The sequence below is a fragment of the Salminus brasiliensis genome, chromosome 10 (assembly GCF_030463535.1).
Source record: "Salminus brasiliensis chromosome 10, fSalBra1.hap2, whole genome shotgun sequence".
Taxonomy (NCBI): Eukaryota; Metazoa; Chordata; class Actinopteri; order Characiformes; family Bryconidae; genus Salminus; species Salminus brasiliensis.
Window position 1 is genome coordinate 9,324,459 of NC_132887.1, and position 27,662 is coordinate 9,352,120.

A 27,662-nucleotide genomic window follows, 5' to 3' on the forward strand; every position below is an offset into this window, starting at 1 on the left:
ATGGGATTTCTTCATGTCACTTTAACATTACTTCTAACAATCTGTAAGTACTTTTAATAACTTAGGAATGAAAACACCTTACATGATACTGCCTTAAATGAGCAGCAGTTTTAACCTTTTACAATTTTACCCATCTTACACAGATACATCTGATGGAGTCAACATTGTTCAGGAACCCAAAATATCATTTGTGCTGCAGAAATCATCTGTGACGCTTCACTGTACACAAGATAAGACTGACCACCAGAGGATGTCCTGGTACAGAAAATCAGGAGAAAAACAGGATCTTGAATTGCTGGCTTATTCTGCAGCCTCAAACAGTCAAAAAATCGAGCCACCATTTGATAAAGCTGATAAATACACAATGACTCGTCCAGAGGTGCTGAAGGGCACGCTGCAGATTGACAATCTGGAGGCTGCAGACTCAGCGTTATACTTCTGTGCTACAAGTATGGCACAGTAACTCAGATCAGTTTAACAGGTAGTCATTAACCTCTACAGTAGTGTAATGTGTATAATGGTGATGTACACCTGGACTCGTGGTTCATACTTTGCAGGTGCCCCCAAGCAGAACATGGAGTTGAAGCACAACAAGCAACGATATAAATAAATGATACCGTAGCAGACAATACATTAATAACTATAAACACCACGAAATATCAGCTCCCATTACTTTGATCCTTCACCAGCTTTCTTTCTCACCTTTACTCCAATACTAATTACTTCTCATAGCTCATATTCTATGTTCTTCTTTTAGGGCCACATTTAACATTTATCCAAAATTGGTCTTATTTTTCCAACTTCTCATCATCTGTTAGAATTAGAAAGGCAGTCTATGTTACTGTGTTTTTTGAAGGATATCATGTAAATGAACTCTTTTCTTATTGTTTTTCCTGTATTTTGCCTCATTAAAAAGCTCTCAGAGCTGAAACAACCCTGAGAACTGCAGTTATGAATGGGTGGGGTTAAACCGTGGTGGGCTGAATAGTGGGAGATATGTAAACTAGTTTTTTTTTTTGTCACATCAGAGGAATAGAAAATTCAAATCACACAGAACTAACCTGGTGGTTGAATGGGCCATATAAAACTGCCCACTTGGTGTGTTAGTGAATGGGTGAGTGGGTGGTACCCTGCGATAGACCTCCACCCTGTCCAGGGGTACTCCCACCTTGTGCCCAATGATTCTAGGTCAGCTCTGATCCCACCACAATCCTGACTGATAAAAAAAAATGGACGGATCAAAGGATGAATGGATGGATGGATAACAGGAGCTCTTTAAATACTCAGGGTTTTGCTGGTCACAGTTTTATAAAATATCTTTATCCACAAGCTACAAGCACACATTCTTAAGGTGATCCCTAATTGTGTACAGATCTTAGTTTGCAGCTAGTTCCTTATTACAATGTCTCTGTAACTGACCGGTCTACATCCATTTCTAAACTATAAAGCATTTCTGCATGGTATGTAATTAGTCTGTGCAGTTTGAGATGTGCTTTCATTTATTCCTCAATATAAACACATTTGCTTTCTGCAGACACATACAGATATCTCTGTGATCATTCTTGCAGTCTATGTTAGACTAGACTGGGGCCACCTTGGCCTAAAGCTCTGGAACTGGTTCTTTGAGCAATGCCATAGAACAACATTTGGCTCCATAATGAACCATGTTTGTAAAAAAGGCGCATGAGTCTCAAGAACCTTTAACCTGATAAAAAACTTTACATCAACTCCCTGTTCTTTAATCCTTTAACAAAAGTTCTTCAACCTTACACACATGTCTTTTAAATGATTCTTTAAGGGAAAAGTTGTTCTTCAATGGCTTTATTTTAAGAACCATTTTTTAGCACCTATATGTTCAGGAGTGTAAAACTGAAAAATCCTCTTCATCATTAGTGTTCGGGACAGCCCTCATCACTCTGTGGGAGGATCCTTGACAACCACCCAGAAAAGCTGTTCAACTCTCTGTGCTTCAGAGTGAGCTCCTCACTAACAGTGCTCAAAGCCTCAGTGCTGGGTTGGGCAGAATGGGATTTCTTCATATCACTTTAACATTACTTCTAACAATCTGTAAGTACTTTTAATAACTTAGGAATGAAAACACCTTACATGATACTGCCTTAAATGAGCAGCAGTTTTAACCTTTTACAATTTTACCCATCTTACACAGATACATCTGATGGAGTCAACATTGTTCAGGAACCCAAAATATCATTTGTGCTGCAGAAATCATCTGTGACGCTTCACTGTACACAAGATAAGACTGACCACTTAATGATGTCCTGGTACAGAAAATCAGGAGACAAACAGGATCTTGAATTGCTGGCTTTTTCTGGTGCCCCGAACAGTCAAAAAACTGAGCCACCATTTGATAAAGCTGATAAATACACAATGACTCGTCCAGAGGTGCTGAAGGGCACGCTGCAGATTGACAATCTGGAGGCTGCAGACTCAGCGTTATACTTCTGTGCTACAAGTATGGCACAGTAACTCAGATCAGTTTAACAGGTAGTCATTAACCTCTACAGTAGTGTAATGTGTATAATGGTGATGTACACCTGGACTCGTGGTTCATACTTTGCAGGTGCCCCCAAGCAGAACCTGGAGTTGAAGCACAACAAGCAACGATATAAATAAATGATACCGTAGCAGACAATACATTAATAACTATAAACACCACGAAATATCAGCTCCCATTACTTTGATCCTTCATCAGTTTTCTTTCTCACCTTTACTCCAATACAAATTCTCATAGCTCATATTCTATGTTCTTCTTTTAGGGCCACATTTACCATTTATCCAAAATTGTTCATATTTTTTCCATTTTCTCTTCATCTGTTAGAATTAGAAAGGCAGTCTATGTTACTGTGTTTTTTTGAAGGATATCATGTAAATGAGCTCTTTTCTTATTGGTTTTCCTGTATTTTGCCTCATTTAAAAGCTCTCAGAGCTGAAACACCCCTGAGAACTGCAGTTATGAGTGGGTGGGGTTAAACCGTGGTGGGCTGAATAGTGGGAGATATGTAAACTAGTTGGTTCTTGTCACATCAGAGGAATAGAAAATTCTAATCACACAGAACTAACCTGGTGGTTGAATGGGCCATATAAAACTGCCCACTTGGTGTGTTAGTGAATGGGTGAGTGGGTGGTACCATGCGATAGACCTCCACCCTGTCCAGGGGTACTCCCACCTTGTGCCCAATGATTCTAGGTCAGCTGTGATCCCACCACAATCCTGACTGATAAAAAAAAATGGACGGATCAAAGGATGAATGGATGGATGGATGGATAATAGGAGCTCTTTAAATACTCAGGGTTTTGCTGGTCACAGTTTTATAAAATATCTTTATCCACAAGCTACAAGCACACATTCTTGAGGTGATCCCTAATTGTGTACAGACCTCAGTTTGCAGCTAATTACTTATCACAATATCTCTGTAACTGACCGGTCTACATCCATTTCTAAGCTATAAAGCATTTCTGCATGGTATGTAATTAGTCTGTGCAGTTTGAGATGTGCTTTCATTTATTCCTCAATATAAACACATTTGCTTTCTGCAGATACATACAGATATCTCTGTGATCATTCTTGCAGTCTATGTTAGACTAGACTGGGGCCATCTTGACCTAAAGCTCTGGAACTGGTTCTTTGAGCAATGCCATAGAACAACATTTGGCTCCATAATGAACCATGTTTGTTAAAGAGGCGCATGAGTCTCAAGAACCTTTAACCTGATAAAAAAAAAACTTTACATCAACTGCAAAAAAAAGTTCTTCAACCTTACACACATGTCTTTTAAATGATTCTTTAAGGGAAAAGTTGTTCTTCAATGGCTTTATTTTAAGAACCATTTTTTAGCACCTATATGTTCAGGAGTGTAAAACTGAAAAATCCTCTTCATCATTAGTGTTCGGGACAGCCCTCATCACTCTGTGGGAGGATCCTTGAATGGGATTTCTTCATGTCACTTTAACATTACTTCTAACAATCTGTAAGTACTTTTAATCACTTAGGAATGAAAACACCTTACATGATACTGCCTTAAATGAGCAGCAGTTTTAACCTTTTACAATTTTACCCATCTTACACAGATACATCTGATGGAGTCAACATTGTTCAGGAACCCAAAATATCATTTGTGCTGCAGAAATCATCTGTGACGCTTCACTGTACACAAGATAAGACTGACCACTTAATGATGTCCTGGTACAGAAAATCAGGAGACAAACAGGATCTTGAATTGCTGGCTTTTTCTGGTGCCCCGAACAGTCAAAAAACTGAGCCACCATTTGATAAAGCTGATAAATACACAATGACTCGTCCAGAGGTGCTGAAGGGCACGCTGCAGATTGACAATCTGGAGGCTGCAGACTCAGCGTTATACTTCTGTGCTACAAGTATGGCACAGTAACTCAGATCAGTTTAACAGGTAGTCATTAACCTCTACAGTAGTGTAATGTGTATAATGGTGATGTACACCTGGACTCGTGGTTCATACTTTGCAGGTGCCCCCAAGCAGAACCTGGAGTTGAAGCACAACAAGCAACGATATAAATAAATGATACCGTAGCAGACAATACATTAATAACTATAAACACCACGAAATATCAGCTCCCATTACTTTGATCCTTCATCAGTTTTCTTTCTCACCTTTACTCCAATACAAATTCTCATAGCTCATATTCTATGTTCTTCTTTTAGGGCCACATTTACCATTTATCCAAAATTGTTCATATTTTTTCCATTTTCTCTTCATCTGTTAGAATTAGAAAGGCAGTCTATGTTACTGTGTTTTTTTGAAGGATATCATGTAAATGAGCTCTTTTCTTATTGGTTTTCCTGTATTTTGCCTCATTTAAAAGCTCTCAGAGCTGAAACACCCCTGAGAACTGCAGTTATGAGTGGGTGGGGTTAAACCGTGGTGGGCTGAATAGTGGGAGATATGTAAACTAGTTGGTTCTTGTCACATCAGAGGAATAGAAAATTCTAATCACACAGAACTAACCTGGTGGTTGAATGGGCCATATAAAACTGCCCACTTGGTGTGTTAGTGAATGGGTGAGTGGGTGGTACCATGCGATAGACCTCCACCCTGTCCAGGGGTACTCCCACCTTGTGCCCAATGATTCTAGGTCAGCTGTGATCCCACCACAATCCTGACTGATAAAAAAAAATGGACGGATCAAAGGATGAATGGATGGATGGATGGATAATAGGAGCTCTTTAAATACTCAGGGTTTTGCTGGTCACAGTTTTATAAAATATCTTTATCCACAAGCTACAAGCACACATTCTTGAGGTGATCCCTAATTGTGTACAGACCTCAGTTTGCAGCTAATTACTTATCACAATATCTCTGTAACTGACCGGTCTACATCCATTTCTAAACTATAAAGCATTTCTGCATGGTATGTAATTAGTCTGTGCAGTTTGAGATGTGCTTTCATTTATTCCTCAATATAAACACATTTGCTTTCTGCAGATACATACAGATATCTCTGTGATCATTCTTGCAGTCTATGTTAGACTAGACTGGGGCCATCTTGACCTAAAGCTCTGGAACTGGTTCTTTGAGCAATGCCATAGAACAACATTTGGCTCCATAATGAACCATGTTTGTTAAAGAGGCGCATGAGTCTCAAGAACCTTTAACCTGATAAAAAAAAAAACTTTACATCAACTGCAAAAAAAAGTTCTTCAACCTTACACACATGTCTTTTAAATGATTCTTTAAGGGAAAAGTTGTTCTTCAATGGCTTTATTTTAAGAACCATTTTTTAGCACCTATATGTTCAGGAGTGTAAAACTGAAAAATCCTCTTCATCATTAGTGTTCGGGACAGCCCTCATCACTCTGTGGGAGGATCCTTGAATGGGATTTCTTCATGTCACTTTAACATTACTTCTAACAATCTGTAAGTACTTTTAATCACTTAGGAATGAAAACACCTTACATGATACTGCCTTAAATGAGCAGCAGTTTTAACCTTTTACAATTTTACCCATCTTACACAGATACATCTGATGGAGTCAACATTGTTCAGGAACCCAAAATATCATTTGTGCTGCAGAAATCATCTGTGACGCTACACTGTACACAAGATAAGACTGACCACTTCATGATGTCCTGGTACAGAAAATCAGGAGAAAAACAGGATCTTGAATTGCTGGCTTTTTCTGGTGCCCCGAACAGTCAAAAAATCGAGCCACCATTTGATAAAGCTGATAAATACACAATGACTCGTCCAGAGGTGCTGAAGGGCACGCTGCAGATTGACAATCTGGAGGCTGCAGACTCAGCGTTATACTTCTGTGCTACAAGTATGGCACAGTAACTCAGATCAGTTTAACAGGTAGTCATTAACCTCTACAGTAGTGTAATGTGTATAATGGTGATGTACACCTGGACTCGTGGTTCATACTTCACAGGTGCCCCCAAGCAGAACATGAAGTTGAAGCACAACAAGCAACGATATAAATAAATGATACTGTAGCAGACAATACATCAATAACTATAAACACCACGAAATATCAGCTCCCATTACTTTGATCCTTCACCAGCTTTCTTTCTCACCTTTACTCCAATACTAATTACTTCTCATATTCTATGTTCTTCTTTTAGGGCCACATTTAACATTTATCCAAAATTGGTCTTATTTTTCCATTTTCTCTTCATCTGTTAGAATTAGAAAGGCAGTCTATGTTACTGTGTTTTTTGAAGGATATCATGTAAATGAACTCTTTTCTTATTGGTTTTCCTGTATTTTGCCTCATTTAAAAGCTCTCAGAGCTGAAACAACCCTGAGAACTGCAGTTATGAATGGGTGGGGTTAAACCGTGGTGGGCTGAATAGTGGGAGATATGTAAACTAGTTGGTTTTTGTCACATCAGAGGAATAGAAAATTCAAATCACACAGAACTAACCTGGTGGTTGAATGGGCCATATAAAACTGCCCACTTGGTGTGTTAGTGAATGGGTGAGTGGGTGGTACCCTGCGATAGACCTCCACCCTGTCCAGGGGTTCTCCCACCTTGTGCCCAATGATTCTAGGTCAGCTCTGATCCCACCACAATCCTGACTGATAAAAAAAAATGGACGGATCAAAGGATGAATGGATGGATGGATAATAGGAGCTCTTTAAATACTCAGGGTTTTGCTGGTCACAGTTTTATAAAATATCTTTATCCACAAGCTACAAGCACACATTCTTAAGGTGATCCCTAATTGTGTACAGACCTTAGTTTGCAGCTAGTTCCTTATTACAATGTCTCTGTAACTGACCGGTATACATCCATTTCTAAACTATAAAGCATTTCTGCATGGTATGTAATTAGTCTGTGCAGTTTGAGATGTGCTTTCATTTATTCCTCAATATAAACACATTTGCTTTCTGCAGATACATACAGATATCTCTGTGATCATTCTTGCAGTCTATGTTAGACTAGACTGGGGCCACCTTGACCTAAAGCTCTGGAACTGGTTCTTTGAGCAATGCCATAGAACAACATTTGGCTCCATAATGAACCATGTTTGTAAAAGAGGCGCATGCGTCTCTTGGGGCAGTGGTGGCTCAGCGGTTAGAGCGCCGGGATATTGATAACAGGGTTGTGGGTTCGATTCCCGGGTTCGGCAAGCTGCCACTGTTGGGCCCTTGAGCAAGGCCCTTTACCCTCTCTGGGTAAAGGGCGCTGGAGTTGGCTGCCCACCGCTCTGGGTGTGTGTGTGTACTCACTGCCCCTAACACATGTGTGTGTGAGTGTGTTCACTACCAGATGGGTTAAATGCAGAGGACACATTTTGCTGTACAGTGTACACTGTACAGTGACAAATACGTGCACCTTTAATCTGATAAAAAACTTTACATCAACTCCCTGTTCTTTAACCCTTTAACAAAAGTTCTTCAACCTTACACACATGTCTTTTAAATTATTCTTTAAGGGAAAAGTTGTTCTTCAATGACTTCACTTTAAGAACCATTTATAGCACCTATATGTTCAGGAGTGTAAAACTGAAAAATCCTCTTCATCATTAGTGTTCGGGACAGCTCTCATCACTCTGTGGGAGGATCCTTGACAACCACCCAGAAAAGCTGTTCAACTCTCTGTGCTTCAGAGTGAGCTCCTCACTAACAGTGCTCAAAGCCTCAGCGCTGGGTTAGACAGAATGGGATTTCTTCATGTCACTTTAACATTACTTCTAACAATCTGTAAGTACTTTTAATAACTTAGGAATGAAAACACCTTACATGATACTGCCTTAAATGAGCAGCAGTGTTTACATTTAAGAGTTTTAACATTTTACAATTTTACTCATCTTACACAGATACATCTGATGGAGTCAACATTGTTCAGGAACCCAAAATATCATTTGTGCTGCAGAAATCATCTGTGACGCTTCGCTGTACACAAGATAAGACTGACCACTTGAGGATGTACTGGTACAGAAAATCAGTACAAGACCTTGAATTGTTGGCTTTGTCTTTTGGTCAAGGTAGCAGCAACATCGAGCCACCATTTGATAAAACTGATAAATACACAATGACTCGTCCAGAGGTGCTGAAGGGCACGCTGCAGATTGACAATCTGGAGGCTGCAGACTCAGCGTTATACTTCTGTGCTACAAGTATGGCACAGTAACTCAGATCAGTTTAACAGGTAGTCATTAACCTCTACAGTAGTGTAATGTGTATAATGGTGATGTACACCTGGACTCGTGGTTCATACTTTGCAGGTGCCCCCAAGTAGAACCTGGAGTTGGAGAACAACAAGCAATGATATAAATAAATTATATTTTATCATACAGAACATTAATAACTAAACACTAAATATAAATATGAAATATCAGATCACTTTGATCCTCAACCAGCTGTCTTTCTAACCATTACTTCAATCCAAATTGCCATTCATAATGTTAGTAATGTTTATTATATATACTTTTTCAATGAGGTCCACTTACAGTGTTTGCCATGGCTTGACACAGCTCAGCCATAACATAAGTACCACTCACAGGTGAGAAAGTTAGAAACACTGGTTATCTTTAGTGGCATCCGTCAAAGGATGACTATATTAGGCAGCTAGTGAACAATCAGCTATTGAAGGTGATTCCTGTTAAAAGTAGGAAAAATAGGCAAGCATAAGAAACTGAGACACTTTTAATAAGAACCTATTGTGGCTAGATGGTCAGAAAAACACCAGGCAAAAAACATCACTAAAACATCAAGCAGGTCTTGTGGGTCTTATGGTCTTATGCAGTGGTCAGTACCTACCAAAAGTGGTCTAAGAATGGACAACTGGTGAAAAGTCAACAGGGTCAGGGGCACCCAAGGCTCATTGTTGCAATTAATGGAGACCCTGATTTTTTTTCCCCATGGTTTTGGATCTGTAGCCCACCTGCTGAGCTAGCCAGTGCTTCATTAGCTCCACCAAGTATCAGACATCCCAGGGCAGCTACTGTTGACCAACAAATTGAGACCAGTTCTGCTGTGTTTAGATCGGCAGCCAGCTATGAAAGCTTAGATAAGTTAACTTAGCTAACACACTAAGCACCACAGCACAGACCAGGTTTAGAGGATAAAGCCTCATATCTGAGAGTACAAAGTTGAGTGAACGATCTTAGAAATGTTTTCCACCTTTTTAGGCACATTTAGTAGACTGGATCTTCCTTTCTCCATATTTCAGTCGACCTCAGCGATGCATGGGCTTGTTTTTTTTCCCAATCTGTTTTCAGACTAACATCACTAATTAGTGAGCTCCTACAGTGCCCCCACCCTGTGGCTCTCTTAAATGCACATGTGGGAATGAGCCTATAATGTCACAATTGTGAAGTATCATCCTCATTTAGAGTTACATCAACATTTAAAAAAGTACTGTGATAAACGGTATTACTGTCATACTGCCCACGACTACTTCTCACTTCTTAAGTTTTCCATGATAGGGCCCATTAAACATTTATGATCTTGCTGTTCTCTCTCTTTCATTAAAGATATTCATCTACATAGCTTGGTATAATGTACAAACATTCATTTGTGGCACACTTGTACCACAATTACACAGCAAGAATTGATCCAAATTTTATTCAATAAAATTCACAGATTCTGGGAGCTGCTCAATCTGTTCAAGTAAAGGGTAGTAAAGTGCCTTGCCCACTGCTACAACCCATTACATCCAGTTAATCCTGGGATTTGAACTTTTAGCCTAGTCCTTGCTGGTCCACCTTGCTTACCATTAGGCTTCTTAAAAACTAGGGCCTCATTGAAAACGAGTATCTGGCACATATTTGGGACAGCCCATTTCTCACTGCTGTGTGGGAGGAGCACCTACAACCAGCAAGATAAGCTGTTCAGCTCTCTGGGTTTCAGATATGCTTACTAATTGTGCTCAATGCTGTGTTCAACAGAATGGGGTTTCTGCTTTTCACTTTAACTTTACTTCTCTCAATAATATGTAAGATATTTGATTGTCTGATTGTTTCAAATTGGTATGACATAGACCTGTTAAATTCCTAGTATGATACTTAGAAAGTAGCAACTCTTACAAATGATCAAATTACATTAGCAGCAATGATTAACATTTTACAGTGTCATCTGCCTATTTTTTTCACAGATGCATCCAATGGACTCAACATTGTTCAGGAATCTGAAATATTTGCCAAACATGGTTCAGCCGTGATACTACAATGTGAGCAAGATAACAATGACTACTACAGAATGTCCTGGTACAGACAGAGAGGAGAGAAACCAGCTCTGGAATTGCTGGCATTTTCTATGGGCCAAGGTAGTAAGAGCATCGAGCCACCATTTGATAAAGCTAAGAAATACACAATGACTCGTCCAGAGGTGCTGAAGGGCACGCTGCAGATTGACAATCTGGAGGCTGCAGACTCAGCGCTATACGTCTGTGCTACAAGTATGGCACAGTAATTCAGATCAGTTTAACATGTAGTCATTAACCTCTACAGTAGTGTAATGTGTATAATGGTGATGTACACCTGGACTCGTGGTTCATACTTCACAGGTGCCAACAAGCAGAATATTGAGATGAAACAGGGCATGAAGGTTTGACACCATGCATATAAGTAAAGAAAATCTTATTAATGAAATGCAAAATCTTTTTCATGATTTCTCAATGTCTTGCTTCTTATATGCCACAGACATTAGACACAAGGGCATTTATATACACATTGGGTGAATTGTGCAGGAATTACAACCTGTTTCATTAGCAAAGTGATTATCAATCACTTTGTCAGGGTCTTAACATGTATGCACCTGACTGCTAAACATCTATATCTATACGTCCTCCTACAAGCACTCACAACACAGATCTTCAGGGTCTGGGCTACTAGTCTGGGCTATCCTTCTCAATTCTCTTTCAGTCACTTAATTTTACTAAATGCAAAGCAAATATGCAGTTACTGGATTCATCTCAATTTTATTTATCCTTTTTGTTGTTGTTTTTCTGATTTTTATGTCTCAGTGAACAGTGATCTTGTTGTCTGAGACTTTGTTAGCTTTGTGTAATATTCAATAATATAATCTCCATCTGTTGTGTTTTTAAGAAGCTCCATAACTGAGAAAATGCAGAATGCTGTGGCGCTGCTGTTTTCTCAGTTCTTTTTCGAGTACATTACATGCTGTGTTTACAGTGTGTATCAACAAGAGCTTGTTGTATATCATAAAATATGTACAAAATATCTTCATGATTGTTTTTCCTTGGGGTTCACTTTAGTGATATATGTACCAATCCTCTGAGAGCTTGTTGCAATATTCAGTCAATTTAACACATTAGATATCAGTATTTCACATATGCAATTGTTTTGCATTTGTTAAGTTATTGTTGAAACTTATAAGATGCACAGAAACAGATGATGATGATCATTATGATTGTTGCTGTATGTGTAAGAAGTTATGGTAATTATTAAGTGTTCACAAAACGCTTTGGCATTTTGACATATGCTCCAAAATGAATATTTTTACATTGACTTCCAATAAAGGTTATGGTTACATTTTGTTCTCTCTTTTTGTGTGTTTCTGTGTGACAGTGATGATATTAGCAAAAAATAATATGGAAATACAAAAATGGAATAAATAAGAATGATGTCCAATAATAACAATAAACAGCTGTGTATATGCATAAATATAACCATGTATATGTATGTGTCAAAATGTCATGAATGTCATGAATTAACCAATAGAAATGCTCTTACTGACTTCCACTGAAAGTAAAGTCAACATTGTGGAGATACAATGAGCTTGCTCTGTATGTTTTTTTTTTTTTTTTTGTATTCTTGTGATGTCATTTCCTGTTATCTATGAGCAATGACAAGATGGGAAACACAAAGAGGCAACCAGTCAGTTTATCTCTACACATCATGGGTCTGTTGTGCGTTGGGTTTGTGCTGATCTTCATCATAAGTAAGACATTTATAAACTTCTTAAAAGGCCAGCAGTTCTGCGTCATTTAAACTGATCCTGACTCTTGTGTTTAACAGCAGTCTTTCCTCTTACAGAATCCTCAAGAGGATTATTTGTAACCCAGGATCCTACTTTGATCATCAAGAACTACAGTGAATCGGTGAAAGTGGGGTGTGAACATAATGACAGCACTTATTACTATATGTACTGGTACAGGCAGGGGAACCTGGGTGAAATAGACCTTATTGCTCTGTCGTTTGGCAAAGGCACGTCTCAGATAGTTGCACCATTCAATAAGACTAAATACTCCATGACCCGTCCTGAGCTGGAACAGGCGATGCTAGAGATACACAAGCTGGAGTCTGAAGACTCAGCTGTGTATTTCTGCGCAGCCAGTAGTGCACAGTGTGTTAGCTGAGCTTTACAGCTGAACAACAACCTCAGCATTCTCCTCGCTGAGGAGGAGCAGCATAAGGCTGAGGGACTGGTTAACCCCTTAAACAGCCTAGGGCTCGCTGGCAGGCTGGAAGGGTAATTACAAACTTTATTACCAAGAAGCCCCTGCAGTTACTGAGTAATACACCTTAGTTAAGGGGTTTAAACAGTATCATGCTCCAACCATAAAGCTGAGAAAGATAGCACATCAACAAACCTTTCCCTAATGAAGGTATAAATCAGTGTAGTGCACCCACCTGAGATCTATGAGAAGAGTGCTGTTAAACAGCTTTTAACAAGAGCAGCGCAGATATTATATGATATAATTACATTCTCATACAGTGGATTAAAGATCTTATGCTGACCTCTGCAGGATGAAAGTGGGAACTAAACTACAGTGCAGCTATAAATAATACACAAGGAAGTCATATTCTCAATTCAGGCTCTACACATAGCTATGCTGTGGTTATTATTAGAGTGTTTATGAGAGGTAGGCAAGATGCAAGGTGTAAAGTGATAGAAAATGTGAAGCCATTAACAGAGGAAACTGGGCTGGTTTTGCACATTAGCTGTTAAGTTCAGTTCTCCTTTGACATGAAAATGAAAAGGCACATTCAGTGCAGTAAGGATTACAGTATGCATATTACACAAGTTCTAATACAGATTAATATACACATTAAGTGTTGTTTTCTGTGTCATATGTGATTAATACCTGATTACAGAAGCTAATTGTGCACATTTTGATCTTTGACCAGATCAAAGAACATTAAGTTAAATCTTTTCAGTGGATTTTCCAATTCTGAATGAATGGCCTGCTTCAGATTTTAACAATCACAATATCACAACTACAACATATCATAACCACAATATCACAACCACAGTATCACAACCACAATATCACAACCACAACATATCACAACTACAATATCACAACCACAATATCACAACCACAACATATCATAACCACAATATCACAACCGCAACATATCATAACCACAATATCACAACCACAACATATCATAACCACAATATCACAACCACAACATATCATAACCACAATATCACAACCGCAACATATCATAACCACAATATCACAACCACATCATATCACAACCACAACATATCACAACCACAATATCACAACTACAATATCACAACCACAATATCACAACCACAGTATCACAACCACAATATCAACCACCCAGTCGAATTTGAATGGTTGAGCAGAAGCAATATGGTTCTTTAATCCAAACCTTACCAAAATAAATGTCTACCCTCTACCAAATTATAATAACTATGTAATTCACATATTCAGCCCTAACAAGGGAGTAGTTGTAAATAACTGTTCATTAAAACGTTGTTATAAATAAACTTTTGTACAGAGAAACTTTCTTTGTGTGTTATTTAGTATAATGTTTTGAACAGCATGTCAGGTGTTCATTGTAGTTCCCTTATTAACTCAAGTCAACAGCTTGGTAGCTAACTTATCAAGTTAGTATCTACTAATTATAATTTAACTACAGCGTTCTCACAAAAAAGAAGGCCTTGTATTCATCTGGTATTGAGATAAAAACTTCTTTCCCAAAGACTGACCATTAATTCAGGGTATCGAGACTACAATACTTGAGAACTCCAACAAAACACACCATTATAAATTACATTATAAATAACTATCTCACTAAAATGCTCAATTTTGTATTGAGCAGCCAGATAATAACCATATTGTTTATTTTATGCAAAAACATTTGTATCTCCATTTTTGCATATTTTGTTTTTTCACTTTTAAAATGTGAATCTGAAAGTTTGTTGTGTGACAATTTCAAGATGAATGGACCAATAGAAATGTTTGGCATTGTGTAACAGCAACAATGATTTGCATTATATTATAAAAGGCTATTTAAGCTTTAATAAGAAAAAGATTATGTAGTAACATGCAGTCAGTTAATTTCCAATAGAGTTAATGCTCAGGTAAGGCTTAATTAGCACATTACCGAGGAATTATTGGGCCATTTTATACTGAACTATTACCCTAAACAATGGATTCACATAGAGTTGAAACAATGTGTTTGAGTGTTTGCAATGTGTTCTAATGGGGGTTTGTGACTTCCTTTTTACATTAATACGCAGTACATTACATTTAGCATAGAGATGTATTATACAAATACTATAATAACTATAACTATAATGACAATAACAATAACAATAACAATAATCATAATAAAAATGTGGTAACAAGCAAAGCAACAAGAAAATGAATGTTTTTCCTATTAGTCTTCTGTGTCTCCATCTCCTGGTATAGTCAGCATGGATGCTGAAGATACTGTAACCGCTCTTCCCTTTGATCATCACTGCAGGAGGATGTAGGTGGAGTCCTTATGTCACACACACTTTTTTGGGTGGCAAAACACACATGCACCTGCCCGATTTCTCAGTACTTACAGAAATAGCAACATTCAGTTTAGATTACATTGCCTCCTAAAGCACCTGACAAAATTAAAACTGTGCACATTGTACGATGAGAAATGTAGATAAAGCGAGGTGGGGGGAGGACTGGTGAGAGGCAGAAAGAGCACTTTTGTTTTTGTATAATGCTTTAGCACCGTGGGGACAGGGGGGGCACGGTGATACACTTCCATAGAGCCGCCGTACAAAAACCTCCCACCATCCCACTGTTAGCGACAGTGCACCAAAAAACCAGGACAGGCCCTCGATTTCACTTTCTAACTTCACCTTCTAAGTTAACAGACTTATAGACATTCATTTTTTCTTTTTCTCCTCCAACTGTTGATTAATTTACACATTTTTCCTATTGTGTAAAATTTTAACTCTTGTGGCTCAGGGCTGGATACACTGGTCAACCTCATCATTTTCGTATTTAAAATTAGTGCAAGATCTGCATTCAAGTGGCTTTAAAATGAGCATTATTCTGGATAAGCATCATTTCTTATTTCAGTGATTTGTGATGGAATACTATCAGGGCCTGAGGCCTATTTTGGAGCACTGATTAACAATGTGACACTGGCTCGCAAGCATACTTTGGAGCTGGAACCAAACTGACTGTTTTAGGTAAGTTCAGCCAATTTAAGTATTAACTTTTATTAGTAGTAGGTTGTGAAATTTCCCCGGTTCAGGTCTATGATCATGAGTTCATAAATCAGAAGTGAATTTTCACTTAGCCATGATTAAACGAGGTGGTTTACATTTTAAGAGTTGCAGCTAATCAGTTTAAAAAATGAGCATTTGAGAGATCTGGGAAATTAGTCCACACATTCTTACTGTGATTCTAATGCTGCTCAAGTTTACTTTGGAGGTGGAACAAAGCTAACTGTTTTAGGTGAGTTAAACTTTTTGGATTGGTAACTTGTAGCTGTTGAAATGCTCCTGGTTCAGGTCTACAATAATTAACTGCTAAATCCTCTTGCTATAGTGCCATAAATCCACATTCATTTTCTTCAAAAAAGTCTCAACAAATGTGTTTGAAACTAGATATCAGTCTCTTAATATTAGCATTAGAGAGCTCCGGGAAATTTGTTCCCACACACATACTGTGACTCTGTTAATCAAGCATACTTTGGAGCTGGAACTAAACTGACTGTTTTAGGTAAGTTCAGCTGATTTCAAGTTTCCTTAATTATGAATTTCTAAAAATATAAATACAAATCAGCAGTAAAATAGCTGAGGTGACAGTTCTACTGAATTAACTCATACCAACATTAAAAAGTAGCATTAGACAGATCTAGGAAATTAGTCCATGGACTCAAACTGTGTCCACCACTTCTCCTGCATACTTTGGAGCTGGAACAAGACTGACAGTTTTAGGTAAGAAAGATTCTGGTCTTAAAATGATGTCAGAATAAGTATGTTGATGATGAAACTTGATTGAGATTAGCATTAAAGACATGTGAGCAATTAGTTCACACACTCATACTGTGCCAACCTTGGTCAAGCTTACTTTGGAGATGGAACCAAACTGACCGTTTTAGGTAGGTTCACCTGATTTAATTGTTCACTTTGTAAACATTTAGCTTGTGATTTGTTAAAGCAGCATTAGTGTAAATTTCTTAAATATGAAAAGTGCTTGAAATGGTGTTGCAAAGGGTAGCACTTACAACTAGGCATTTAGAATACAGCCTGGAAACTCTGTGCTCAAACTGGCCAGCATATTTCGGAGCCGGCACCAAACTCACCGTTCTAGGTAAGAAAAACACCAGTCTGTAACCTAAAACCAAAGTGCTTTTCATTGATTGATTGGAGAACTGAGAGGGGTTACCTTGTAAAAGTCACAAATCCTGAAAGTTACAGCAAATGGGTTTGGAATGTGGTATTAGGTTCATAAGATTAGTATCAGTAAGATGAGAAATTAGTCCACATGCTAGTACTGTGACAATCGAGAAGCATACTTTGGAGCTGGAACTAAACTGACTGTTTTAGGTAAGGTTGAGAAGTTCACACATTAACTTGTAGCTTGTAAATTTTCCTGGTTCAGATCTTTGCTTTTCGAATTTCTACGTCCAAAGTGCATTTTATTTAGTTAAGTAAGTTGAAGTAATTGTCTTTATACAAATGGCAAAATGGGCTTGGGAACTGGAGAGAAATAGGAAATTAAGTTCATGCACTCATACTGTGAGCAACAGTATCCAGCATACTTTGGAGCTGGAACTAAACTCACAGTTTTAGGTAAGTTCAAGCAGTTGAGTTGTTAACTTGTAGTTTGTGAATTTTCCTGCTTCAGATCTTTAGATTGTTTTAAAATCTATGTCCAAAGTGCATTTTATTTAACCACTAGAGAGTCAAAGAGATTGTCCTTATGTCAGTGGCAAAATGGGTTTGTAAACTGATACATTAGAGAGATCTGGGAAATTAAGTTCATGCGCTCATACTGTGAGCAACAATTATCCAGCATACTTTGGAGCTGGAACAAAACTGACGGTTTTAGGTAAGAAGGTTTTTGTTCTTAAAATTATCAAACTGACCAAACATTAAATATGTTTCATTTGTCATGATATAAAATGAACATTAGCATTAGAAAGATCTGAGAAATTAGTTCACACACTCGTACTGTGACAACCGTGCTCAAGCATACTTTGGAGCTGGAACAAAACTGACTGTTTTAGGTAAGTTCAAACAGTTCAATCATTAACTTGTAGTTTGTGAGAGATTTCCTGGTTCAGACCTTTGATTTTAGAATTTCTAAATCTAAAGTAAATGTTTCTCAGACATTACATAGTTTTGGTGATTGCCTTTATATAAATGGCCAAATTACATATATATGTAGTGTAAATTCTTTAGGGAGATCTGGGAAATTAGTTTATGCACTCATACTGTGAGCGGCACTTATCCAGCATACTTTGGAGATGGAACAAAACTCACAGTTTTAGGTAAGAAAGTTTTTGTTCTTAAAATGACCAAACTGACAAAATTACATTTGTTTAATACATCATTAAATATGATGAACATTATCATTAGAAACATCTGAGAAATTAGTTCATACACTCATACTGTGACAGTCGTGAACAAGCATACTTTGGGGCAGGAACAAAATTGACTGTTTTAGGTAAGTTCAAACAGTTTAATCACTAAATTTTAGTTAACAAATATTTACATACCATAGAACTGAGGAGGTGAAAGGCAGCAGTCCTGAACTAATAAGTTTGAGTATCAAGCTGCAAAACAAACAAAAAAAATGTAAATATCAACATCAGTTCCACATGGTTTAATTCTTACATTAGCACAAAGTACTAAGTGTATATTCATTCATTTGCACTTGAATCAAGTAAATTACACACATTTTTCAGGCGTGTTGGATTAGCCTTAAGAGATTAGAGAGCTGGGAAATTTGTTCACATATACAAACTGTGACTCTGCTAATCCAGTGTACTTTGGAACTGGAACAAAACTGACAGTTTTAGGTAAGTTCACTTGATTTTTAAGTTCAGGTCTATGATTACCCATTTCTAAATCTAAGCTTAGCTATAGTCAAACTGAGGAAGCATTTATTTTGAGTAGCAACTTGTCTAAAAGTAGTATCAGGTGCATAAGATTAGCTTTAGGTTGATCTGGAAATTAGTTCATGGACTCATACTGTGACAATGCTGAGCCAGCATATTTTGGAGCTGGAACAAAAGTAACAGTTTTAGGTAAGAAAGTTTGAGTTCCTTATGTTTGGCCATTAATGGCATTAATATTAATGTTACTTTATTAGTGATGAACAATTAAGAGCATGTGGAGGGTTAGGCAGTGGAGAAAGTGTTTTTATGTGCATAGTTGCTAATTTCATATTATAACTATAAATTGCAGTGGTTTAGGTCTATATCTATTCATTTCTGTCAGTAAACCCAATACCAAATAGAACCAGCTTGACTGTTAAAGCAAGTGCAATAGAAAATTCACCATACCAGGCTCCAGAGATTAGCATTAGAGAGATTTGGGAAATTTGCTAATGCACTCATACTGTGACTATGGTAATCCAGCATACTTTGGAGCTGGAACTAAACTGACGGTTTTAGGTAAGAATATTTTTTCTCCATCAAATTACTTTGGGAATACTAACGTTATTCTATTGGTGAAAATTTGGCATGTTTGGGGTATCAGTCAGTAAAGAAAATGATTTGCTCTTTCAGTTACTGATAGACCATTTAAAGTAGTTGTGGTTCAGGTCAATATCAATGAATTTTTGATAGCTCAGAAAACCCTTATATGTAATGTAAATATATGAGAAAATATATGAGAACAGTTTATAAAACTAACTAAAGGCAGACCTAGGAAATTAGTTCACACACTCATACTGTGACTCAAGGCTATCAAGCATACTTTGGCGCTGGAACAAAACTAACAGTTTTAGGTAAGATCTGTGTTTCCTTATTTTGAAGAAGTGCATTTTGCTTTGAGAAGTGCAAAATGTTATTCACATTAACATTAGCCTTACAAGACAGTAATGTAACGATATACTCTATTATAGAATGAATGTCTGCCATGGGCAGTAAAATGATAAGTAAAAGTCTAGACTCACTTTTTGACATGATGGCTCTATGCTGTGCCAATTATGAGGCCTATTTCGGTAGCGGCACCAAATTGACTGTTCTTGGTAAGTAATTATTTTATATTGCTGTAGAAAAAAAGAAACAGCCTAGACCATGCTGTTCAAAATAGTTTTCTCAGCAAGCCCTTTTGCTGTGCTTTGGGAACCACTCCAGCTTACTTTGGTGAAGGAACCAAATTAACTGTTCTTGGTAAGAGATTTTATTTACATGTTGATTCAGGCTGTGCTTGATATATCACACAGTGTTTTGTGTATGCGAGGGTAATTTGTAGGGAAATGGGTCTTTGGTAAATGTTAATAGTCATAATAAAGACATACATTACAGGTTTAGACATAATGGATGAGTAATGGACAGAAATCATAAAGCTTAGGGCTAACAGTAGCATTGTATGGACATGGCACATGCTGGCTGGGTAATTTCATTAGTGAATGTACATGCTGTGCCTCTGATGGACGTCAGGCTTACTTTGGTGGAGGTACAAGATTAACAGTCCTTGGTAAGAAATGTTATGTTCATTTTTCATTATGAATCAACTGTTTTTGATTTTCGAACCACTCCAGACAACTTACCTTCTTGTCTCCCAAAACTCATAGTAACAAAGTGTCATTCTTGGCAGAGGTCTCAGTAATAGTCAGAATGGAGGCATGGTAAACCTTACAGACATGTTTTAGACATGATGGATCAGTGATGGATAAAATCATGACATCTAGGGCAAAAGGTAGTGTTGTATGGACATGGCACAAGCTGCCTTGGTAATTTCAATAGTGAATGTACATGCTGTGCCTCTGGTGGACTTCAGGCTTACTTTGGTGGAGGTACAAGATTAACAGTCCTTGGTAAGAAATGTTATGTTCACTTTTCAATAGGAATCAACTGTTTAATAGAAAGAAAAAAACTAGAAAAAATTGATGGCAAAATTTTAAAGAGAACAGGTAGAAATGTTGCAATTCCTAAACAGTTCTGCTCAAAAACAAGCTGGTCTTGGATATTATAGACCAGGCAATTCAAAATAGTCTCTAGTCAACTTTGTTGAGCTCACCTGTCCTTGGTAAGAAATGTCTAATTTATATACAAGCTTGTTCAGGATGTTCTTGATGTTCCAGGCAGTGTTTTGTGTATATGAGGGGTATTTTTGAGAGAATTGTCTTTCAAAACTCACAGAAACAAAATGTCCTTTTTGGCAGAGGCCTCAGTAGTAGTCACAATAAAGGCATGTTTTGACATGAAGGATAAGTAATAGACAAAAATCATAAAGCTTAGGGCAAAAGTAGTGTTAATGGACATGAAACATGCTGGCTGGGTAATTTCATTAGTGAATGTGCATGCTGTGCCACTGGTGGATATCAGGCTTACTTTGGTGGAGGTACAAGATTAACAGTCCTTGGTAAGACGTTTTATTTGTAATTTTTCAATAGTTATTAACTGTTCAATTGAAGGAAAGAAATGTAGATAGAATATAGGTGTCGACATTTTAAAAAGAACAGACAAAAACAAAGCAAATCCTGAAAAATGCTCAAAAACAAGCTGGTCTGTCATGCAGTATAGCCCATGCAATTCAGAGCTGTGCTTATGGAAACAGTCAGGCTTATTTCGGTGAAGGAACAAAATTAACTGTTCTTGGTAAGAAATTTCAAATTCCTGTTGTTTAAAACTAGTCCAACTGTCTGTATTTAGTGATAATATGTTTTGTTGTTGCAAACACATGATTAAGTGCAAAGACGGGTATAAACTGAGTTAAATGAATTAGCAATGAAGTGGTCTAAGCTGTAGAGTAGATATTTAAGATACAGCCTTGCAACTCTGTGCTCAAATACACCAGCATACTTCGGAGAAGGTACCAAACTCACTGTTCTAGGTAAGGAAAATTTGAACTCCTAGTCTATATTTTGTAAAATTGCATAACAGCATAGATGCATACATTTATTTTTCCAGGTCAGTAAGTACTATCTGGTTGCCTTAAAAAACAGAAGTGAAGGTTATCTGAACATTGCTGTTTGAGAAAGCATAATGCTGTATTTCAAGTAGTGTAATTTCATTAGTGTAACATTTATTACTTTACATAAATGAATATATGGAGAAAGCTGCTGCAGCACCATCATATCTGTTTAGTGTAGTTAATCCAGATGAGTTGAGGTTTTACAAGCAGCCTAGAGTCAGTGTGACAACTATGAACCTGCATACTTCGGTGCTGGGACTAAACTCTCAGTAATAGGTGAGAAAGTTTAAATTAAGCTTTTTATACTGTGTGATATTGAAGGGTTACATGTTTATTCAGGACATTTCTGAAGGTCCAGACAGGCCTTAACAATTTAAGATTTGTTGAAGAGACTGAAACGGACCTTCTCTACTGATTAGCTAATCAAAATCCAGAGTAAAGCCATTGATAAACAAGACCAATACTTTACAGACATGATACAGTAACTTACAGATATAATAAATAGCATGAGACAAAGAGAGTTTCTGGCTGCTGGCTGGGCAATTTGATTAGTGCAGTTGTGTGCTGTGCCTCTGGGGCCACTCAGGCTTACTTCGGTGGAGGGACAAAGTTAACAGTGCTTGGTAAGAAATGCTATGTTTCACATATATATATATATATATATATAGTACAGTAAAGTTTTTGGGAGCCATGCTTCTTGAAATGTTGCAGGGTACTTAAACAATGGGTATTTTTTATATGTTTGATGGCAGATCCATCTTTGTTTCTTCTCTTGCAGTAGTGTTACAAACAAGGTAGCCAAAATTCACTTTAATATTTCAACTGTCATTCAAAATGATGATTTTGGAGCTATGGGTTGTTTATTGCTGATTATATTAGGAGGTCAGGACGTGAGAGTAGTGCAGGTTTTGTCTCTAGCATGATATCAATGTGAACAACTACAACCCTGCTTACTTTGGCAGTGGCACCAAACTGACTGTGATAGGTAAGAAGTCTATTCTTGTAGGAAATACATACATTTCAGTGTAAAGCTTTTGTGTAATTATCTTGAATTGGTCGATCTTACAGTTATACTGAATGGATAACAGACAGTAGATTTTAGAGAGTCTGTGAAACTGTATGAAAAGTATACTGTTGCTGTACTGAAGAGCTGTACCCTGGATATTAGCTGGTCATTTTGCAGTAATAGAGCATAATACCACACAGTAACAGTAAATGAGAGTGTTTTGTTGCAATAAGAGCTGCAATAATGTGAAGCCAATGCACTCTGTGCTACAATGACAAAGCTGTGTTTGGTCCTGGCACTCGACTCACAGTCTTAGGTAAGAGTTTCTTCACTACAGCACAAAGATAAGTAAAATCTATTCATTTCATGCTGTAGATAGACATTTATATCTAGTTAAAGCTTTTGTGAGCAATACTATGTTTCATTAGCAGTGTTATGAAGGCTTTTCCTGAAAAATGATAGATAAATAAAGCATTTACAGTCTCAATATGTTTTGTTAGGTTTCTAACTAATGGTATAGAGGGTAGAGTTCAGTTCAATTAAAGAGTTCAATTAAACAACAAAGTATTTTCTTCATAGATTATTAATTCTAAATATTCAGTAAATATTCAAATCAATTGTTACAATTATGAAGTTTAGAACTGTAGTAAAAGATATTCTGGCATAAGTAGAGCAGGGTGTTTTGCTGTAGCTGTGGTACAGTGTGAACACTCAACCTGCATACTTCGGCCAGGGCACCAAACTCACTGTTCTAGGTAAGACTGAGCTCATCCTTTCAATTCAGACAAGTATGTCGTGGCACTGTGGTTTGAACTATGTTTATAAAAGGCTAAAAGAAATAGGATACAAATGTAGAAACTTTACTACTGTAAGTCCTGTAGACGTGTTGTAAAATATTGCAGTGCTGCACTGAGAAAGATAAGTATTACTATGTGCTTCATATTATGAATGTGATCATATAGTTCATGTGTAATTCTAGTCAATGTATAGGAGGATCCCTTAAGAGCATTTCTAAGCTGGTGTAAAAATTAGATCATTGTAGCTTCTCAGAAAATTGCTCGTGGTTTTCCTGTTAGGGAGGCAGCTGAGCTCAGCACACAACTGTATTATCAGATTGATGGTTAAAGAATGAATATACTGAGGGCTCACATGATCAGCTAAAATAACATTTCTACTTAATAAATATCAGCAATGAGCCAGTATATGAGTAGTCTGTACTGTACACCCTTACAAATAATAGTGCTTCAACAGGTTATTAGAGGAGAAGAACAGCTTTTGGTTCTCTAAAGAACCATGCTTGTAATAAAGATGTGTGACTGTGACGAACCTTCACAAATTGGTGGAAAACCTTTACATGAAGAGAAGGATCATTAAGTCTTTAAAGCATCTCTATTATAATTATGATTCTTTACAGAAACAAAAGTGGTTCTTCTATTGCATTGCTCACAAAATGTTTTAACATTTTAAGTGTAATGCAGTCATATAGCGTTTAATTAAAGTGGTCTTCTATATTTTTGTTATAAATCGGTTCTCAGAACAGTCTAATATAGACATATTTGTGTTAGATTTAATGATCAATTTCCTGGCTCTTCTACATTTCAGCAAACATTACTGTTCATATGTAGCACTGTAATAAAGCTTTTATGAGAACAGGTTTGGGTGCTGACTGACTCTGTGAACTGCAGACACTGTGTTGATGTGTTCAGTTCCACCAGCAGCTCACCTGATGTACTTTAATAACAGTCATAACAAAAATAAGCGCTTTTATTAAAAAGAAAATAGTGATCTGCTTGCCTAAAAATTGGTTAATTTAAGGTAAAACAGTTAGTTCTTTTTTCTTAAATTAATATGAAGATGTTAGGATTTCTGCATAGTACTATACACATTCAACAACTTCCCCTGGTTCTTATTATGTTATGATCAGAATACACTTTTAAAAATAGAGGAAGAATATAGAGGAACCAGTTTGGGGTCCATCATGTTTGTGATAAATGCCATAAATGTAAATGTAAATGATAGAGATTGTTCTTATATATCATCTCTTAAGAGATTAAGAGTGTATAATATAAGTGAAAAAGGCCATTTGCATACTGTAATTATTGTACTTACTTACGAGATCTGTTCCCCAGAGAAACATTTACAGTAGATGCATTATTGAAATGTTAACCTATCCCTAAACTGTTACTTCATGGACTACTGTGTTTTTACAGACTGTCTACCTCTGAGATCAAACTATTGTTATTTTGGTTGGTGAAAAGTGAATCATAGATAACATTGATTATTGTTCTCTAAAAGGTTTTAAATGACGATGTGTGATTTTGAATTCACTGAAAACAAAAACACAAATCTAGCAATTAAACTAGTCCAGTGCACCACTGTCTGGAGCGACAGTGGACATAAGGATTCAAGGATTCAAGGATTCAAGGAGACTTTATTGTCATTCGCATCACATGTGGTACATGGGGTGGAACGAAATTGTGGTACCCAAGGACCCAGTTTTACCCAGACAGCAGTACTTAAATAAATAAAATATACATAAATATATAAAAATATATGTAAAAATGAAAATAAAATACAGAGAGAGTATGGAGACATTATGGTTTACATTCGTATTTTTGCTATTTAAGAGCTAAGAACTAGATGTGTGTTTGTTTGAGGATATTTGGGGACACATATGTTTTATTGATTTGAAATCCAAAAGTGTGAATCAATCAAAATAAATTATCAATAAAGAAATGTCTATAAAACAAATAAATTAGATTTGCAGCTGCTCAATTTAACAGAACAGACCAGCCACTGTTTATGTGCTTCTAAACTAAATTACTGTGACATTGAGTATCATCTTGTTCATCTTTTTAATCATCTCCAACAGCAAGTTTAAGTGTTTTAAATGTAAAGTTTTAAAGTTATTTAATGACATTAATATGCTTTGTTAGTCAGAGCACTGTGTGTGTGTGTGTGTGTGTGTGTGTGTGTGTGTGTGTGTGTGTGTGTGTGTGTGTGTGTGTGTGTGAACATTATAACTAATAACATGTCTTGTTGCTTACATTTCAGATGCAAAAGTAAAGCAAGAAAATATCAAGGAACCCAAAGTTAATGTACTAAATCATTCTAAATCAGAAGAGTGTTGGAAGAAGAAGGTCACTCTGGTGTGCGTAGCTGAGGACTTTTACCCGGACCATGTCTCTGTGTTCTGGCAAATTGATAAAGAAAATGTAACCACAGGAGTTGCAACAGATAATAAAGCCACACCAAATAAAGACAATACGTCATATCACATCACCAGCAGACTGAGTGTCCCCTTCAAAAAGTGGATTAAAGGCTCAATATTCAGTTGTAATGTCACCTTCCAGAAACCTATTATCAAAGAAGATGGAACAATTGAAAAAACAGAGACGGTGTATACATGGGATACCATAAATGCAATTAAACGTATGAGTTCTTTACTTTCTTTCCATTGTTATTATCAACATGTTTTTTGTTCTTCTTATTATTAATAATAATAATAATAATAATTATTATTATTATTATTATTATTATTATTATTATTATTATCAGTTTATGTATTATTATTAGCAGTGAGAATATTGTTATGATTGTTGTTTTATTTACTAACAAAAACTACTGCAAATATAGTAAAATATTCTCTCTTTCTAAAGGTATTGATGGTGCAGACAATGCAGGTAAGATCTGACTTCTAAGAATCACACACATCAGAGTCATGGTGCTAGAGCACTTCATTCAGTACAGCATACTAGATGTGTATTTGTCAATTTTCGCACCATCATGTGCAACCCACATTTTGCATAGTCAGGACTGGGATTAATTTTTTGCTCCTTTCTGCTTTTAGAAATATTCCTCAAGTCAGGAAGGGTCACAATGCTGGCCTATGGCATGTTCATCGCCAAGAGCTTCCTCTACTGCCTGTTCATCCTGGTGATCATGAGAAGACAGGTAAACTGAACAGATCTGTTGTTTGTAATGAGGGGTTTTGATGTGACTACGCTGTGATTATGTGCTAAATCACTTCATTATTGGTTGATCATGCTCAAAAGTAGGGCCTTGACTGTTTGTGCTTAATTAAGCATTTCAAGTGTTTAAAAAAAGCCAATGTGTGATCATATGGACGTGTTGTTTTCTGCTGCACAGGGCTTCATTTCAAAGTAAAGGAGATCAGACCAGTGTGATCTTGAGTGACCCATGAAAGAAGAGGATCCAGAGTTGACCTCATTTTAGCACAAGCTCTGTGTATAAAAGCCTGAATATTAAACAGCTGAATATTATAAGTCTGAATATATACAGATTACTCTTATTCTATTTGTCAGCAGCTTTATTTCCTGACTAGATTTTTTAAAATGCTTTGAATGGTTTAAAAAAGAATCATGTATAAAATAGGAAAGTGTGAGTGTGTGGAGGCTTTTACAGGTTTGAAGAACTCACACATCTCTAGCACAAATATGATTCCTTATGGAAGCAAAAGTGTTTTTTCTATGCCGTTCGCTTGAAGAGCCATTTGAAGCATCTTATTTTTAAAATGTTACTTCTCTTTTTTATAATGTCAACACATGTTGTTGCTGTCAGTACAAAACCGTGTGGTCGTTTTACAGAAAAAGGAAAAAAGCATCTATTGATCTTATTTTAGTGTCAGTGTAAGAAGAATTTATGTCAAAAACGTCTTATATAATATTAATAGAATTAAAATGATATCATCAATATGCTTCTTATGATTCAATCAAGTACAATTTCTTTTGTTTTAGCACATTTCCAAAGCTTTTTTGCAATATCTTGACATTGTTATGTTTTTATTTCATAAACTCTATTAAAATCAAATGCTTATA

The 27,662-nt window shown here is 36.8% G+C and overlaps 1 protein-coding gene across 1 annotated transcript; it reads left to right on the forward strand.

Annotated features, from left to right (window-relative positions):
• LOC140564601 (M1-specific T cell receptor beta chain-like) lies at window positions 1–27,662 on the forward strand. Its single transcript, XM_072690197.1, has 10 exons — window positions 1–43; window positions 144–449; window positions 7,771–7,774; window positions 17,729–17,819; window positions 20,682–20,697; window positions 21,362–21,502; window positions 25,879–26,256; window positions 26,484–26,507; window positions 26,675–26,778; window positions 26,974–27,662. Exons 1-10 carry the CDS (start codon window positions 1–3, stop codon window positions 26,989–26,991), a joined length of 1,125 nt encoding a protein of 374 aa, XP_072546298.1. The 3' UTR covers window positions 26,992–27,662.